The sequence below is a fragment of the Vespula pensylvanica genome, chromosome 6 (assembly GCF_014466175.1).
Source record: "Vespula pensylvanica isolate Volc-1 chromosome 6, ASM1446617v1, whole genome shotgun sequence".
Lineage (NCBI taxonomy): Eukaryota > Metazoa > Arthropoda > Insecta > Hymenoptera > Vespidae > Vespula > Vespula pensylvanica.
In genome coordinates this window covers 3,923,862-3,942,401 of record NC_057690.1, presented here as the reverse complement: position 1 = coordinate 3,942,401, position 18,540 = coordinate 3,923,862, and the positions used below count along the sequence as shown (strand labels likewise).

Genomic DNA, 18,540 nt, shown 5'->3' with positions numbered 1-18,540 from the left:
TAAATATATGCATTTTGTAGATTATAATTTTCATACCTTCGATAGTTTTCGTCCAAAGATTTTTAATATCTTAATGAATTATTATTTCACAAGACAAAAATAATTTTAAAGAGACTTTTTTACGAATATAATTTCCTTTTTCATTGCATTCGAATATTTCATATATAGTTACGTAGATATCAACAAATTGCATATGTTACTCGAGATAGATAAGAAGAACTTTGTGAAAAGCTTACTTTACATACATATCTTGTCACAGTTACGACTAATCGCACCGTGACATAGTTCATACGATAAATTAATTTCATCGTACATTCGATACTTTCGTTTAACCAATTTGAAAAATATTATTTGGTTACAAATTTCTATTTCTTTCTTTCTTTTCAAATTTCTACGAATATGAAGGCATATCAGAGCTTTTGTGTTTTCATTTTTAACGATGAACCGTCCTGGTATGCTCGTCCGATGATATATACCTTGAATAGAAGTGACTATTTACCATCGCAACATTAGAAGCTCGAAATATTAATTATGCAATATCCACGTGCGAGATGAAAGACAGAGAGAGAGAGAGAGAGAGAGAGAGAGAGAGAGAGAGAGAGAGATGGAGAGAAAGAGATAGAGAGAGAAAAAGAGAAAGAGAGAGAGAGAGAGAGAGAGAGAAAGAGAGAGAGAGAAAATGATAAAAAAAAAAACAAGAAGAGAGTACTCGCATATTAATACACACACACACACACACACACACACACACACGGACATAGACACACACTAGTGAGTCTTATCTATTAAATTAAAGAAAAAGAAAAAAAAGATAAAAAGAAAACAAACAAAAAAAAAAAAGAATCATTAAAACAAAAAGATCTCTAAAAGTGTAGGGTATCTTTAATGTATGCCAATGCTCTCTAGCGCCTAGAATTTTGTCTTTAACGTTAAAAAGTAAGAATAATCGTAACGCTCGCTGCCGCACTCGGCGTAATTAAAGAAAAAGAAAAAGAAAAAGAAAAAAAAAAGAAAAAAGAAAAAAAAAAGGAAAAAAAAAAAAGAAGAAAAAGAAAAAAGAAAAGAAAGGTACGATTCGCATGTACGTTTTGAATGAAGTATATGAAGAACTATGGTAGATTTATAGTTCTATGAAGAACTATGGTAGATTTATATGAAATGCTAGGATTGTCCATATCGTTCACGTTATGTCAGAGATGGAAAAAGGACGAATGCGAGACGTCAAATCGTGTCGTCATCGTCGTCATCGTTGTCGTCGTCGTCGTCGTCGTCGTCGTCGTCGTCATCGTCATAATCATCGTCTCGAATTTATTCTCGTCTCGAGCTCGGAACACTTGTAACGTGAAGGAATCTGCCAATGAATGAATGTAAATAATATCTTATCTCGTATTTAGCTTTTACGTCCAGAGATCCGTGTAACTGTATATACGTAAATATAATTACACAACCGCATTTTCGAATCCTGCCCAAGCACGAAACGAACATGTTCTGTGAGTGAAAAAAAAAGGAAAAAAAAAAGAAAAGAAAAAAAAAAATCACGATTTAAGACTCGTCTCGCACACGTCACCGCGAAGGAGATATATATATATATATGTGATATATAATATATGTATATTATACACACATATATATATATATATATAAAAAGAAGAAGTAGTAATGAACATACGACACAAGTTTAACAGGAAATTTTTCAAGCCGTTCAATCACTGTAAAAAAATTTTTCAAAATTAACTTCGTTAATTTGATATAAAAAATTATGTTTTCTAATAATTTTTGCAGAAAAAAAAAAAAAAAAAAACAAAACAAAATTAATAGGAAATTATCGTTAACATCGATCGAGCATTCAATTCAAATTGAAAATCTATATTTATTCGTGCTAATTAGTTTCTCCAATCATTGACAATTTCTAATTCTTGTAGATCATTAATTTTTTGTTGAAAATTATTGGAAACATTTTTGATCTTACATGTTATTTCAAGTGATTGATAAGCTTTACATTAGATGTAAGACAGGATAAAGGTAGATGTACACTTTTTGTGATGGATACCTTCTTATAGTTCGTTTGTATCATCGATCATTTTTCCACATCGAATCGAAAGCATCTTTTTATATATACAGCCTCTGGGACTTCGTTTTATTCATTTTCGTTTATCTGAAAATATCGAATCAATTTTTGTATAATAAAAAAAAAAAAATCCGTATGATAGATTTAAAGAGAGACAAAAAAGAAAGGGCAATGGATTGATCCTTTTCCGTATGATTTAAAAACGTGAATTGCGTTTGATGATCCTATTTTAATATAACATTAATTTTTATATTGTTTATTTTATAACACAATTGAAAGATCATCGTATAATCAAAGATAGCACGATAAATTTTTGATTAAGATTGCATCTCGAAACATTCCTTCTTCGATTGTTCGTACGAAGATATACTGTTAAATAATAAGTGCTTCTACTTCTATTCGTCTTTGATATATATATAAAAAAAAAAAAAAAACTATCATAGAAAACAATCGATACGTGACAATTTTTTTACGATTAAATGAAAATGGGAAAAAATTTTATATATATATATATATATATATATATATATATATATATATACAAACTCAATGGTTTGACCACGAGTAAAGGAAAATCTAATAAGTCTGAAAAATATTCACATTTCGTACGTTTGTAACTACTTTCCACGTGTTTTACGTGTTATATACGAGCTAGAAATTAAAACTTTACAAAGAAAGAAAAAAAAAAAAATAATAGAATAAAAACGTCGATCCATATTGCAGTATGCGACCAATGAACACCGAATTAAACGTCGCCGATTCGTTTTTTCCTTTTATATGAAAAAAGAAAAAAAAAAAAGTAAAAATAAAAATAAAAATAAAAATAAAAAAAAAAATAAATAAATAAGAAAAAACGAAACAAACAGAAACAACCTAATCGCTAATTTAATTAGGATTGCGATCTTAATGATACGTTTATACTAGATACCTCTATTCGTCCGTATGTTTGTAAGACTCTATGATAAGACGCGTAGACAGAATAACGAGAAACTCGTTATTGCGCGTACGTCACACAGAGCCGCAGTATTGAGAAATTTGTATAATTTATTTTTCCTTATGATAATATATTACATTATATTCTTAGCTTTTCCAAAAGCACTAATTAAATAACTTCTCGTAAATATGATTAGGCCTCTCTCTCTATTAGAAATGAGATATACCATAGTTCGTAACATTTGTATATGTATGTACCTGTAATCCATGTGCATTTATATAAATACATATGCGACAAAGCGTCTATTGTGTTTCTCGCAATCGATTTTTTGACATACACTTACGATAAAAAGATATATATATATATATATAATATATACATATACATATATATATATATATATATATTAACGTTGATATCTTCCCTTTGATTTCCGCATTTTTTCCGACATTATAATATATCGGAATAAGAAACCAATGCCAGCAAATAAAACACCCAGTATGACACCCGTGCAAAGACCAACAAAGAATTGGAAATCCTCGTAGAAAGTATTTACGTGCGAAGGCGCAACGAGTAACCTTTTCTGATCATCTTTAGTCCTGGCGATGTAACGAAGCCAATAAACCAATCTATCCGATGCTGGATTTAATCTGTCACGTATAGCTACAGAAATTTTTCTAGCATTTTCACGATAATGCGTAGACGCATAAATCATTTCGATGAGAATAGTGATATCATCGCTAATAATAGATATTCGATCGTTATTAATATCCATCAAATGTGCGAAACCTAATTCGACGGCACGTGCAGCATTTTTAGATTCTTGATTATCCCTTGGGAAACATATTACCGGAGAACCATGAAAGGCAATTTCTAAAAGTTCCATATCGGCACAATGACTCAAAACCACACGTGTTCGACCATTACCTAAGAATTTATAATTATAAAATGATCGTTTTCCATAGATGACATAAATTATTCTTTGAATATCGATCGTACCTATGATATCTTGTCTATCAACGTTTTCCCATAGATAGAGATTTTTCGAAAATTTGTCCTCCTTGTTAAAGATCGATTCTCGAATTTTCCATACCATCGCTTGTCCCTGTCTACCCTGCGGCAATTTCTGTGCGATCTCTTCTATCAATAATTTATAATATTCGTCCAAAAGAATAACAATGACACCGAGTCTATGTTCAATAAGTAACTTTTGAAACTCTCCTGGTAGAGGCTGTGGTCCTCTACAATGATGACACCCGATCTATGACAACGTAATTTCGATGAATATGAGAAATTAAATATATGCGTAAATTTTAAACTCACCTCGACTAACATTTGCGTCAAGGAAGCAAACTCCATTCGTAAGATACTATCCGCTCCCCAAAATACTAAACGTACGTCGGAATACAGATCGTCTTGACTGATCTCTAAATCGGTTAAATGTTTTTTAGCTATACGAAAAGCCGGCGTTACAAAATTGCTTTCAATGTTTGAAGATATGTATCTCCATGCAAGATTGTTAAATATTCTAGACCAAAAACCATCCTTTAAAATCGGCAAAGCCACACCGCTACGTTCGAAGACGTAAATTTCTTCATAGGAATTTCTGGTTAATATAACAGGTATAGAATCGATTGATTTGATCCATGGTAACAAGCATCCGTCATGCCTGAAAACATAATCGTTCAATAAAGAATATTACATTTTCTAAAGTAAAGAAAGCAAACGACGAATAGTCAACTAACCACAAAGCAGGAAACAACGTTACAGCCGCTCGAAACTCCTGTACTTTTTTCGATAATTCTTGATCGTTGAATAAATTCTCGCAGAATTTCAATGCATTATTCTCCGAATAAATAGACTTTTCGTGAGATCCCTTTAAACGATAAACGTCGACGTCTAGAAGATTCTCATAAAGATTGTCAGTGATATTTTCAGGTACAACCAATGTCACGTCGATACCTTGATCCGAAAGTGTGTTTGCGAGTAAAGAAAGATCGTAAGCACCATCAAAACCAATAACCAAAACTGATAAAGGTGGTGCCGTTAAAGTTGAACCATGAACGAAATCGACCAAAAGAATAGATAAACAAGCACGAATGTACGTCAAAGAAAACATCTTCGAAAAATTAAATTTACCGATGTTTAATTTTCTTTTTTTAAAAGATATACAAACCAAGATCTTTTACTTCCGATGACCGGTGTACGAAAGAAAACGCCTTCAAAAAGCATTGCACAACAAAAATATGCGTATTCTATACGCGCAATGATACAACTATACGATGGCGTAGGAATACCATTGATCTTTGCGTAAAACGACCATTTAAAAACAACCTCACAATAATATTACATCAAAGTTGTCGTCTTAATGGGCGCGTCTGTTTATATCTTCCATTTGATACAGATACGTCTATATACATGATATATTATATATATATATATATATATATATATATATATATATCTTTTTTTCTTCCTTTTTTCCAATTCACTCGACACCGTTCGTTTTTCAAAATTAGAATTCTAAATATTCCTTCCATGATGGCCGTGATTACTTTATCCATATTTATCGAGATAGAATATTATCTTCAAATTTCTTCCGTGTTTTCTATTAAAACGAATAACGATATTGTTTCGAGACTTTTGATGACGTCCTTCAAGGTCTTTCGTAAATGTGAAAACGTACCATTAACCTGACTTTTCACACACTGATGTTGGCGCCTTTGTAACAGCGCCATCTGAGATGTTTTAACAATTTGAATTTATATTTTATGATATACTTCATGTTATTTGAAAAAATGCAGTTTCATTGAATCGACCAATGGCCTACGAAGCATAAAAGCTCTGTGTGTGTTTGTTGTGTATGTGTGTAATAAGCTATGTTCAAATCTCCATAAATGATCATCTCGACGAAGTAGGCAAACAAGTTACTTTGTGCGTTCTGCGCAAGTTGATCTGCGCAGGTAGTAAAATACAACCATTGAAAAGACACATGAGAATAGGATATAATATATAAATAAAATTATAAACTGCGCTCATTTACAAATATGTATCTATATAATCAATGAATATATTAATAAAAACAATATACGCTTATTTTATCTACATATACGATGATATGTTCTCTGTCCGATGTTTTTCGATTACACAAATAGCACGATTTATCTCCATAAAAAAAAAAAAAAAAAAAAAAAAACTAATATATTTTAATAATAGAATAACACAAATTTTTAACAATATATTAAATCAATAAATTTCTGACTGCTTTTACCTTCATTTTTTTTTCTTTTTTTTTTTTTTTTGGAGAAAATTATCTTGTCTACGTCTAAAAAAATTTTCTACCAGTCTGAGAAAATGTGATATCGTTTAAACTATAATATTTTTCGGCCTTTTCTCCTATATATGCAGTAAGATACATAAAAGTAAACAGTTGGACAACTTAATAACGTGTTCATGAAAATTTTACTATCTGGGTAAAATAGGGTAATTCGTATGGTTTAGTTGGCAAAATGTTTTGTATCGCATCAACGTAATATTCAACGGAAATAAGTGGGCTAGCATTCTTTGCTATTGAATTTATGCCAAAACTGAAAGTAATGTGTGTGTTGTATATTTGTTCGTAATAAATTATTAAATTTTGTTATTACTTGTTTCATACCGATGGACTGCAAAATATTTAAAATCGATTGACCTTTGTTTCCTTTGTATTTAACCAAAAAAGAGATTGGTGTTATTGTATTAAAGTGTTGTAAAGTATAACTTAACATAAAATATGAATTTTGGATTTGATGCTTCAAAAGCTCAAGGCAATGCCGCAACCACGACGAATGTGGCCACACCAACAGGTATATGCGTCGATGTTTTATTTTTTGATTAATTATTATACATTTAAATAATTATACATTAAGAGAAAGAAAATATATTTGTCATAATTAAGTGAATAGTGATTGACACAAATATAAATGAGTACAAACGTATTTAGGTTTTACATTTGGCATTACTGGAGCTGGTGACGCTGGTAAACAAGTACCATCTGGGTTAACAGTAACACCAGTTCAAAATAAGCCTGGTGGTCTTTTCGGATCTGGAATAACTACTCCAGGTCAAAGTACAGGTTTTACTTTTGGTACTACTTCAAGTACTTCTACACCTACCATCGGAGCAACGTTCGGTAGTACTGCAACAATTACTCCGACTACTGGATTTGGCGCATTCGGTGCATCCACATTGGCTAATTCTACAACAAATGCTAACACTCCTAATACTGCAGCACCTACAGGCTTTACTCTACAAGTACAAACACCTACAGTGCTTACAGGCGCAGAAGGTGCACAAACTTCTGCTGCAACTGGTCTAACTTTTGGAACACCAAGTTCTGTGGCACCTAGCACTACCGGGTTTAATATCGGTGGTATTACAACTACCGCGACGACTACTACCACACCTACTTTTACTTTTGGAAGTGCGACTACAACGACGCCCACGGTCACAGGATTGTCTCAAGATGCAGCAAAAACATCTACAATACAAACAGGATTTACGCTCACGCCATTCACTACAGCAGGATTTGGAATAACTAATACACCTGCTGCTACCACAGCTACAGGATTTTCTCTAAACGCTGCAACAACGACTTCTGCTGTGCCCATTTTTACATTTGGTACAACCGCCTCGAGCACCACTGGCTTTATGCTGAACAAAACAACCTCTGTTACTGCACCTTCAAACGTTGCAACTGTCACTACTCATACCACTTTAGGAACTACAACCACGTAAATAAATACACGTGTCACTCTATGAAATAGAAACGTTTTAAATATTGATATAAATGGATATTAATTGCTATCTTTTTTTTAGAGTTAGTTCCTCTGCTAATGCTGTACAGCCAGGAGCTATTAACTTCTGTCAACTTGAAGAGTCCATTAACAAATGGACTTTGGAATTGGAAGAACAAGAAAAAGTATTTGTAAATCAGGCAACACAAGTTAATGCATGGGACAAATTACTTATAACCAACGGAGAAAAAATAGTAACTTTGAACCAAGAAGTTGAAAGAGTTAAGCTTGAACAACAACAGTTAGAACATGAATTGGACTATGTTGTATGTATTAATATCATAGTGATTGTATAAATTATTACACTATGAGAAATGATCTAAATTTTTATTTTGATTTGTTAGGTTGGCCAACAAAAAGAATTGCAGGATTGTTTAGTACCTCTTGAAAAAGAATTGGCGTCATTATCTGTCTCGGATCCAGAAAGAGAATATACTTATCGTTTGGCAGAAAGTATTGATACTCAATTAAAACAAATGTCGGAAGATTTAAAAGAGATAATAGAACATCTAAACGAAGCCAATCGAATTCAAGATTCTAGTGATCCAATTGTACAGATTGGCAAGATTTTAAATGCACACATGAACAGTTTACAATGGCTCGATCAAAGAACAGCTCTTCTAACTCAGAAAATACAACAGATCGATCAAATGCATCAAAACTTTAGACAAGAAAACGAACGAAGTTTTAATTTAGCTTATAATTAATTATACTAAATGTTTTTATTTTTTTTTTTTTTTTTATTACATGTCTATGATTCATTTCTGATACAAAGAAACAATCATATCTTATATATTTTTGAAGAGGACTAAGAAAAAAAATTTGATTTAAAAAAAAGTAAAATAAATATACTTTTTATTTCATACCTTATAATTTAATTAATCAATTCTTATGTCGCAATCGCAGGAAGAAAATAGCGAACTTTTAAATATCCTGATAAATCTAAAAATAAATTCACTATTTTATTTTCCAATATATTACATCTTACGGAATTCGGATGAACTATGTCCCAAGATAAAAACGTTAAAAACTTTTTGACATCTATCGTAGCAGACACTGTGAAATTGTCTTCAACTTGGCTACAAGACCAAACTTTTAATTCTTGAAAATGCGTGGATACATTCGCGCTATCGGTTTCTACCCTTAAAACGAACATACCAGTTTTATCAGCTGTTAATGTTAATTGTGAACTCATGTTTCTCATTCTTTCTACAATATTACGTAAATACTTAAGTTGTGGCATATCTATGGATATCTAAAATAGATCGATTGATTAATATACAAATTCCTTTAAGTCTATAAAATGAAACTTACATCAAATTCTGGTATGTCAGGAACTTTGTAAACAGTCCATTCCTTTCGTGGCACGACTCTTACTGGCACATCATGAACACATTGTCTTGACTCCACGGTAGAAGATGATAATTCGATTTCAAACGTGATACAAGGTTGAAGTTTGTTCGTTAATTTCATTTTTACACTTTTTGAATGTAAACGAAGAGAACCTAGACTCCTAGCAAGCATCGCCGATTCAAATTCTAAATAAATTTCATTCTGCTCTTCGGAAACGCCACTCATGATATATTCGGTAAAGAAATGACTTTGAGATAATTCTGCCCATAGAACAGGTACACTATCATAACCTATATTGAAAGAAATTTCGTCCGTAGTTAATCGTAAAATACACTGTTTTGATATCCTTGAAATGATAGTGACAATATCTGAAAGAAAAAAAAGAAAAAGAAAGAAAATATTACATTACATATCTTTCCAAAACTTTTACTTCAAATCGATATTCCCGCCAAATTTCATGCGCGATTCATTTCAATATGTATCGGATTAAAATTATTTACGTAACTTCATTGTTCGAAATTTGTCCGCTGTTTTTACATTCTAAAGCTTATTTAACAAGTAATAAAAATTTTAATGATTACAATTTCTTTTTTAGGTTCGCTTTGATCGAAGGAAAATAGTAGCTTCGTTCGAGGTTATGTAGTTTAATGGTTATACGATAAAGAATAATAAACTCGAAGAATCGTAAAAGATGCTTACTAGTAAATTCTCGCATAGCTGTAAGGTCTATCATTCTGCATCTAAACTTCATCTTCTTAAGCTGTATAATTTTATATTCTAATATAACTAATCGATAAACATATAACAGAAAGAAATTGTTTACATGTTCTCATCGGTGTTCAACTTATAGAATACAATGCACACATACTATTGCTTTCAGCGTGTGTTTGTTTATTTATTAAATTACAAATACGTGTATTGTGTGTACGTGTATCCTAGGTAATCTTAATAGTCTTTATTTAAACAAGATTCAAATAAATACGTAATTTCATTTTAGTCGAGGCACTTTCAAAATGGTTTTTAAATGGATCTATTCCTTTTGCTTTATTTTCATGAAATACTACCTGTTATAATCAGAATCTGATTGGACGATACGATTAACACGGTATCGTTTGAAATTAGAAAAGATATTCTCGAATTTAAAACGATCCAAGTAAATTTTTGACGTAAAAATTTCGATTAACCTTTTTTGCCTCCTTTAAAAAGTTGCATTATTATTCGACATAAATACAGGCCGATAAACGATTTCAAATAATGGCGCAATTATCGTCATATCGTTGATATCGTCGAAAAAAATTTTTAAACGGCAATAAAGACGACGACGACGACGACTTTTTCACGATTTTTTCACTCAATAATTTATCTCGTATAGGTTATTAACAACGAAGACGAAAGCAACGTATAAATGATAATGTAAATCGATTTCCTCCGTAGCAAACGAAGATTATTCTTGCAAGAACGACGTACGTAACGCGTCGATCGATTAACTGAAATAGCGAATGGAACAAGGACGGTGGCGTGGTCGTCGTCATTGTTTGTCTTTATTGACGATTATCAATTTTCGTTCTCTTTAAATACGAAACGTTCTGGAACAGTCAATAATATTTATACTGTATCCAAAAAAAAAAGTCTATGTTTTTAAACACGAAAAATTTGTGATGTATATTATACAGATGCGTGTATATGTATAAAACATACGCATGTATAAAACAAAAACACATATACACGTACATTCCTTTAATAGCATTGTGTGACGATATTGCGATAGAGAAAAAAAAGAGAAAGAAAGAAAAAAAGAAAAAAAGAAAGAGAGAAAGAGAAAGAGAAAGAGAGAGAGAGAGAGAGAGAGAGAGAGAGAGAGACGCATAGAGATATACAGTAAGGGAAAAAAAAATTACGATCTAATAGTATGTGTGTAGGAGAAGAAGAGAGAAGAAAAGAGCGAGAAAAAGAAGAGAGATACATAGACACATAGATAGACAGAGATAGAGATTTTTGAATCCATGCTGTAAAGACTGGCTGGCTGGTTGGTTGGTTGGCTAGCTAGCTGGCTGGCTGGCTAGCTTGCTTGCTTGCTCGTTCGTTTGCTCGCTCGCTCGCTCGCTCGCTCGTTTGCTCGTTTGCTTGTTTGCTTGTTCGGCCTTTTACCGATTTCGAGTGACACACGCTTAAAGGGATACGTTAATCATAGGAAAAAAAGTACGATCGTAGTAACAAGTGTGGGGAACAGTAGTGGAAGATCTGTTGGATAGGAGGACGATAGAGGAATAAGTCGATGAGGAGGAGGAGGAGGAGGAAAAGAGGAAGTAACGCAATGGAGAACAGCGAGAAAGTGCGTACTGTTGAGAACGCTGATGGCGAAGCACCATCGTCTAGCGATAATTCTGATAGAGAAGAAACTTCTACGAGTTCTGAAAAAGAACAACGCGTTTCACCTTCGGAAGAGGATCCTTCTGTTGAAACTACCACAGATGAAAATCGTGCTTCGACCTCAACAGAAGAGTCGACTGCAACGTCCGAGGATGATTACGGCTGTGAACATTATAAACGGAAATCGAAGTTCGTGGTAATGATCCTTTTTTTCTTACTCTTGTAACGTTCTCTTCAAATCTTTCTTTTTTGTTTTCTCTTCGTACACGATAAATCATATTTTTGGCTTTTAATCGATTCATCCTTGATATATATTTTTTTATTATATATTTAATCATTCAATAATACTGGCTCTATGTATCTCTATTATATCGAGTAGGCTTAATAGAATTTATTAAGGAATTTATATACTAAGGAGTTTGGAGAGTTCTTGAAATTATATATCTGCTTTTATGATTTTTCTTCTTTTCTTTCTTTACAGACACCTTGCTGTAATAAGGTTTATACATGCCGGTTTTGTCACGACGAACAAGAAACTCATACTGTTAATAGGAAGGAAGTAACGGAGTTAATATGTGTTCTTTGCGATACTCGTCAGCCTGTACAAGCTACATGTCAAAAGTGTCATTGTCATTTCGGAAAGTATACCTGTTTAGAATGCAATTTATTCGACGATGAAGACAAGAATCAATATCATTGCGACGGCTGTGGAATATGCAGAGTTGGTGGGCGAGATAGGTTCTTTCATTGTGCCAAGTGCAACATGTGTCTACCAATTCAGCTACAAAATGGTCATACAGTACGTATTTCGATATTTATTTTTATGTGTCTGTATTGGTGTAACTCGTCTTTGATCGTTTCTTTCGGCATGATAATATAAATTTAATTAATCTCGATTGCAGTGCGTGGAAAATGTGTCGCATGCAAACTGTCCCGTTTGTCTAGAAGATATTCACACAAGTCGTATCCCTTGTCATATCCCAGGTTGCGGACACTTGCTTCATCGGACTTGTTTTGAGGAATTGTTACATTACGGTCATTATGCTTGTCCTACGTGTCAGGTATCTCTTTTAGACATGACAGACTTATGGAGATTTTTGGATATGGAAGTATCTTTAACACCAATGCCAGAAGAATACAGAGATTATAAGGCAGATATTTTATGTAAAGATTGTCATGAGGTGTGTAATAATAATTATCGTATTTCTAATATTTTGTAATATTAAGTGTTTTATTTTATAATATTTAATATCGTATCGTCAAAATTAGAAGCAAAAGGAAAACATTCAATATACGTCTCAATTTAAAAGATAAAAATTTGCACATTCGTGGCTCTCGTATAAAAGGGACGATATTTTATAATTATTACACAAAAATGATGTTTTAGGAATCTACTGTGAAATATCATGTTGTTGGACTAAAGTGTTTAAATTGCGGCAGTTATAATACCTGTAGAGTCAAGGGATCTCCATCACCAGGTAAAATAAGAAATTTGTTATTATTCTATTTTCTGATATTTGAAGATAATAATGTAATATTTCTTTTCTCATTAGATGATAATGCTTTGGACGAGGCAGCTGGTGGTAGTAGTACGGATAACGTCGAGCAGTCTCAGAGATAGAGTTTTAAGTATTAAAAGATAAATTTATTAATTTGCAATAGAATGCAGAACAGGTTTAATGAGGTAACTTTGGAGCGCCATTTGGAGCAATGTTTCCTCAAAGCAGCATTCCTTAATATATTCCATTTTCTTGTTGTTTAACGATATTTTGAGATTATTATTTCCAATTTAAAATTTAAAATAGATAATGACCATTAAAAGTCACACAATATGTTCGCTGTTCATTTGAGCATGTGTTAAAATTTAGAACATAATAGGTACACTAATTAGTTCGTTTTAAGATCGTATTCAAATACATCAATATTGCTGAAATAAGCTTTACTGGTCAAGCCTTAATAGAAGCTTATATCAAGGAGCTAAGGAAAAACTAAATGCCGATATTTACTTCTTCCTACTTGCTCTGCAATATTAATAATCTATATTTATATTCATCAAAGAGGCAAGGTACAAATTATGATCATAGTCCGGGTAAAGTCAAAAGAAATATACCGGCATATGCTCCAGTATTATGTATTTGAAACTGGTACGCATTATTAATCACGATAATTATTTGTGGCTTGTTACTTTTAAATTGCATATATGTTAGACTGGAGGTAATATGACAGATCTTGTTATTTTTAAGTTGGATGTATATTAGACCGAAGGTAATATATAAATTGTTTTTGTAATATTGTTCCTAGGTAGCAGAATTATCAGTAATATAACTCGTAAGCCATTATTGATTCTATAAATTGATGAACTCACGTGACTGGCACTAAGAACAGCTAATATGGATTAAGCTACTACTAAGAAATCTTTCATTACGTGCAAATATTGCAACAATGATTTGACGTTTTCTTAAGCGTTCTTTTTAAGATAGAATTTATAATATACTCTCTTGATTTGCAGTAATAAAGAAATTTTTCGAAACGTTCTTCATGGAATGGAATAAAATTAGTAAAATAATAAATTTCTTTCATTAACTTTTTCATCTCAACGTAGAATCTTCTTTTGGATCTTGTATCGTGCATTTACTTATTTGTTATAAAACTCGTTCACAGTGCTTGGAGTAAACATTTTGTATGCTTGAATATATAAGTAAGATTAATAATTGAAGTAATAGAACAATATCGTCTATCGAACGCTCCAAAATTGCGTAATAAGTGCTAAGATAGAGTGGTAGCTGATTATCAGAAACTGATATAGTATTTTATGATTTGATGGAAATCCATTATTTTAATTTGTTTACGTTATGTGTTTTTATGAAAATAACGAATATTTTATTATATATATATATATATATATATACATATATATATATATGTGTATACCGGACGTATTAGTTTCTGTTATCCGCTCGTTGGTACAAACCTGTGCAATTATACCTCTATATCAGAGATGTCAAACTCTGTATCCATATGAGAGTACATAACGATTCATTGAAAATTAATTAATTATCTTCATCCAAAAAATTTTCATCTCAATCAAGAACATTTTGTGCTCATGCGGACATAGTTTGACATCACTGTCTTATTCGTATCTAGTAAAATTATATATATATATATATATATATATATATATATATATATATATGTGTATATTTCAATGTAGCACACCCATAGAATATCCTACGGCATATTTGTAGATCAGGTACACTTTAGTCATATTATATCAGTCAGCAAAAATTACGTGGTGGCTCACGCGTGTCATTCTTCTTCTTTGACGCACTTGTATCAAACACTTTCAGAATACTTGTACTAACAATTAAATATCTTCAAATTATAGGGCATATTAAATATCACGAAATTTCAATTTAACAAGATAGTATACTCGTATTGCCGTTAGTCGAATATATATATATATATATAGATTGTTCCTCGAGATACCATTTAATTTTGAACCTATTAGACACGATACAAAACAAACTTCTTTTGTTTATATCGTTTATCCATTACAATTCATTCCGAGGCATGCCGTAAAGAAGATAATATGTGGCACATTGTTAATTTTTAATTTCGATGTAGCATGTTTCACATCTATTATGGCACCTTCCCACAAAGCTTCTCTTTGTGGTACTTTTTCAGCCAAAGTAAAACACACAGATTTTGTGTAACTATCGTTATGTTTTTATTATTCAGTTGTAAATTAAATACCAGTTACAAAGGCTCTTTGTACATAACGGCCGCAATATAATGCTTTTGTTTTATATTATATATAATATAGTATTATATCAAATAAAAATCGATTATCATTCGCTTTTACCCCATTCAAGAGAAAAAAAGAGATATCTTTACGCCGTACTTCTTTTCTTTTTTCTTTTTTTTTTTATTTTTTGCTTTTAAAAAATTAAGATTTCTTCGCCGAGAAAAATGCTGCTCCGTTGATAATTACAGAGAAAAAGAGAGTAAGGGTTTATTTTTGGTTGTTGAGTAAACATAACGGCGATAATAATATTTACGTTCATCGGAAAAAAAAAAAAAAAAGCAAAATAGGAACCGAAAAATTCTTTTGCGCACAATTTTCTCCCTCTTAAAAGTCTCCGTTATATTTAAGAAAAAATAATGACAACCAAAAATAAATCCTATAAAAGTAATTGCATCATCTTTCGTTTGTTTTCTTGTAATTTTTGTACTTCTTTTTACGTTCGATTATTTGTTTTTTTTTTTTTTTTATTATTATTATTACTTTTTTTTTTTAATCAAAACAACATTATCACACTGTAACAACTTTTCGTTTCTTTTTTTTTTTTTTTCTTCTACGGAAGCAAGGATCATCCTGTTTCATTTTCTCTTTTCGCTCTATCTTACGTATCTTCATTTTCTTAAAATGCAATAAAAAATAAAAGCGTCGGCAAAGCGTGAACCCTTATCTCCTCTTGATTCGACTTTCCCACCTTAATTATTATTTTCCTTCTTTAATCGACATACTCGACAATTATGGCAGAATTCCTTAAACGGAAGTGCCTAATTAGATTAACTCCGACTAGTTTAACGAAATGGATTTTTTTTCTGTTTGTTCGTTTACTTATTTGTTTTTATGTTTTTTGTTTTTTTTTTGTGTGTTTTTTTTTTTCTTAATCTTGCTTTTGTACCACAAATTAAAATTAATTTCCCTGTGCTCCTTGTCCTCTCAAATTTCCAATCCTGCAATGGTTCATTATCCCCATGAAGGTGACTCATTGGAAAATTTAAAAATTCAGCGATCGAGGACGTAAAGGTAGAAAGCCGTGATTACTAAGGAATCTACGTGCCGCACGTGTCATTTCTAATTGATCACGCGTACGTCCACAAGCAACCGTGGCCCACTGCGTTTCCAAATGGAGCTGTAAAAATCAATACAATATACTATTAATATAATATTAATATACCATTGATAGTATATATTAATAATTATATACCAATGAATTGGTACATACCAATAATTGATATAACACAATATTAATATACTATTAAAATGTATAATATTTCTTTTTTATTCGGAGTGTATAAGTATTTTTCAATATCAAGAACAGGAAAGGAATAATGAAAAAATGAAAAAATACAAACACGTCAATAGTATTCAGTTGCACAGCGATATCAGAACATTGTCATATCCAATAAGATTGTATTTGTTTTAATGTACTTTCACTTGGATCGAAAAATATGCATGTTAAAAATAAATAAAGAAAAAAACATTTCTTATCGTTATTTATATGTTTTCGTTTGATTACTCAATCAAAATTTTATCTAGGATATGAAAGTTTCAAGATGGCTGAATATTGTTGATGGTATATATATAAATAATGGAGATGATGATGGAGATGATGATGAAGACGTTGATGATGATGACGAGGATGAAGATGAAGATGATGATGATGATGATGATGATGATGATGATGATGATGATGATGATGATGATGGTGATGGTGAAGCAAATTGAAGAGGAATCAAAGAAGGATAAGAACAGTATGATGGAGAACTCACCTTGGCACGTTTAACCGGCCTCAGAGGTAGAGGGCTGAGGATACAACAGGGGCTGTCGAGCGCATCGAATGTGATTGCCCTCTTGGCATTGGGCTTCCGTTGAACGGACAACAAGTCGTGGGAAGTCTGGAAAGGATAGACACACTAGCTACAGCCGGCGATCGAGAAATGAAATTAGAAAATGCACCTACGTAGAGATACTGTATTACAAAAAAAAAAAAAAAAAAAAAAAGTAAATAAATAAAAGAAAAGAAAAACAAAGAATAAAAAAAAAAAGAAACTTCTTTTTTATCAGTAACGAATAAAAGTTTATAAATAAACGAAACTAAAATAGGCAGACAGATTTTCGAAGTCAGTCTAGGTGTCTGGCTCGTTTAAAAAATCGTACCCCTGATTCGTTCAACATTATCGTTCTAACAATTTTCAAATTTCTATATTTTCCTCACATTCGCATGCTTGTTTTACTCGCTTTAATAAATATTATTATATCGCTGATTGGTACGATGATGACTAGGCCTTTCTTTTTTTTCTTTTTTTTGTTTTGAATATTTTTTCGTTCGTTCTTTCTTTCTTTCTTTCTTTCTTTTTTTTTTTGTTTTTAATTAAATCGTTTATAATTCGTATCGTCGTGCGTAATTTTTGTATTATATTACGACATAGCCGCATACAAAAATATCTTTGGATTGTTTGTTGCTTTTGTTTTGGGTCATTAAGGACAGGACTGGGGTACTTTAGTACGCTAGGCCAGGCCTGTATATAATAATAATATAAAAGGATGTCCCTTTAAAAGTTAGTACAAACATGCGGCAAATCAACATGTTGTTAATAATAATAATAATAATAATAATAATAATAATAATAATAATAATAATAATATATATACATTTATATATATTATATTAATATATACATTATATATACGTATGCATGTGCATATACATATATATTATATATATCATATTAATATATATATACATATATACATATATATATTTTTTTTTAATAAAGAAAAAAGTCCCGAATATATTAATATGTATTAAATAAATATGGGAATACTATCATACAGAGAACTTTGGATGTCGCTGTTTAAAAATGAAAAACTCGCTGATCTGATTTTCGCAACGATTTTAATATTCTCCAAGTATTCTTGAGAATAACTATTTCTTTTTCTTTCTTTCTTTCTTTTTTTTTTTTTTTTTTTCAAATAAGAAATTTACCAAAGGTAACATATAATTTACTACAACTTCATTTATACAACTACGAATCTGTCACTCCCTTTCTTTTCTTTCGAATGCAAATAATGAACATGATAAAAAAGAAAAACAGAGAAACGAGCGAAACAAACAAAAACGAAACAAGGTTGACAATGATCAGCTTTGAAAAATAACGACATTGTTTAATTATCTTGATAAAAAAAA

General features: G+C 31.4%; 5 protein-coding genes across 16 annotated transcripts in view; 2 read left to right on the top strand and 3 right to left on the bottom strand.

The window, feature by feature from the left end:
- Positions 1-368: 368 nt before the first annotated feature.
- Positions 369-5,714, bottom strand: LOC122630085 (UDP-glucuronosyltransferase 2B4-like). 5 transcript variants are annotated; one of them, XM_043814177.1, is made up of 8 exons: positions 4,748-5,714; positions 4,326-4,671; positions 4,002-4,263; positions 3,410-3,929; positions 3,346-3,370; positions 2,997-3,259; positions 2,051-2,155; positions 369-476 (listed from the first exon to the last, which is right to left on the bottom strand). In XM_043814177.1, coding segments are annotated over exons 1-5 (1,503 nt in total). In that variant the 5' UTR covers positions 5,122-5,714; the 3' UTR covers positions 369-476; positions 2,051-2,155; positions 2,997-3,259; positions 3,346-3,369. The 5 variants fall into 5 exon arrangements, with proteins under 5 accessions (XP_043670112.1, XP_043670115.1, XP_043670113.1 ...); XM_043814180.1 differs by lacking the exon at positions 369-476 and having other exon boundaries at positions 1,851-2,155; positions 3,340-3,364; positions 3,404-3,929; XM_043814178.1 differs by lacking the exon at positions 369-476 and having other exon boundaries at positions 1,851-2,155; positions 3,346-3,364; positions 3,404-3,929.
- Positions 5,715-6,502: 788 nt separating this feature from the next.
- LOC122630087 (nuclear pore glycoprotein p62-like) lies at positions 6,503-8,698 on the top strand. The gene is made up of 4 exons (XM_043814181.1): positions 6,503-6,847; positions 6,985-7,774; positions 7,860-8,103; positions 8,182-8,698. Exons 1-4 carry the CDS (start codon positions 6,775-6,777, stop codon positions 8,542-8,544), a joined length of 1,470 nt encoding a protein of 489 aa, XP_043670116.1. The 5' UTR covers positions 6,503-6,774; the 3' UTR covers positions 8,545-8,698.
- Positions 8,676-10,852, bottom strand: LOC122630091 (checkpoint protein HUS1). 2 transcript variants are annotated; one of them, XM_043814185.1, is made up of 3 exons: positions 9,890-10,852; positions 9,152-9,558; positions 8,676-9,092 (listed from the first exon to the last, which is right to left on the bottom strand). In XM_043814185.1, the coding sequence occupies exons 1-3, from the start codon at positions 9,939-9,941 to the stop codon at positions 8,727-8,729; spliced, it is 825 nt and encodes a 274-aa protein (XP_043670120.1). In that variant the 5' UTR covers positions 9,942-10,852; the 3' UTR covers positions 8,676-8,726. The 2 variants fall into 2 exon arrangements, with proteins under 2 accessions (XP_043670120.1, XP_043670121.1); XM_043814186.1 differs by having other exon boundaries at positions 9,152-9,480.
- A 452-nt stretch (positions 10,853-11,304) lies between these two features.
- On the top strand, positions 11,305-16,846 carry LOC122630089 (RING finger and CHY zinc finger domain-containing protein 1). The gene is made up of 5 exons (XM_043814184.1): positions 11,305-11,756; positions 12,042-12,359; positions 12,463-12,741; positions 12,948-13,038; positions 13,114-16,846. The coding sequence occupies exons 1-5, from the start codon at positions 11,466-11,468 to the stop codon at positions 13,179-13,181; spliced, it is 1,047 nt and encodes a 348-aa protein (XP_043670119.1). The 5' UTR covers positions 11,305-11,465; the 3' UTR covers positions 13,182-16,846.
- Positions 15,465-18,540, bottom strand: part of LOC122630084 (transcriptional activator Myb) — a 35,321-nt gene continuing 32,245 nt past the window's right edge. For all 7 annotated transcript variants that reach the window (XM_043814174.1, XM_043814172.1, XM_043814173.1 and 4 more), the window contains 2 exons: positions 17,123-17,248; positions 15,465-16,482 (listed from right to left, as the gene is read on the bottom strand). In XM_043814174.1, coding sequence (XP_043670109.1) covers positions 16,348-16,482; positions 17,123-17,248 — 261 coding nt within the window. In that variant the 3' untranslated portion in view covers positions 15,465-16,347. The remainder of the gene's footprint in view (positions 16,483-17,122; positions 17,249-18,540) is intronic.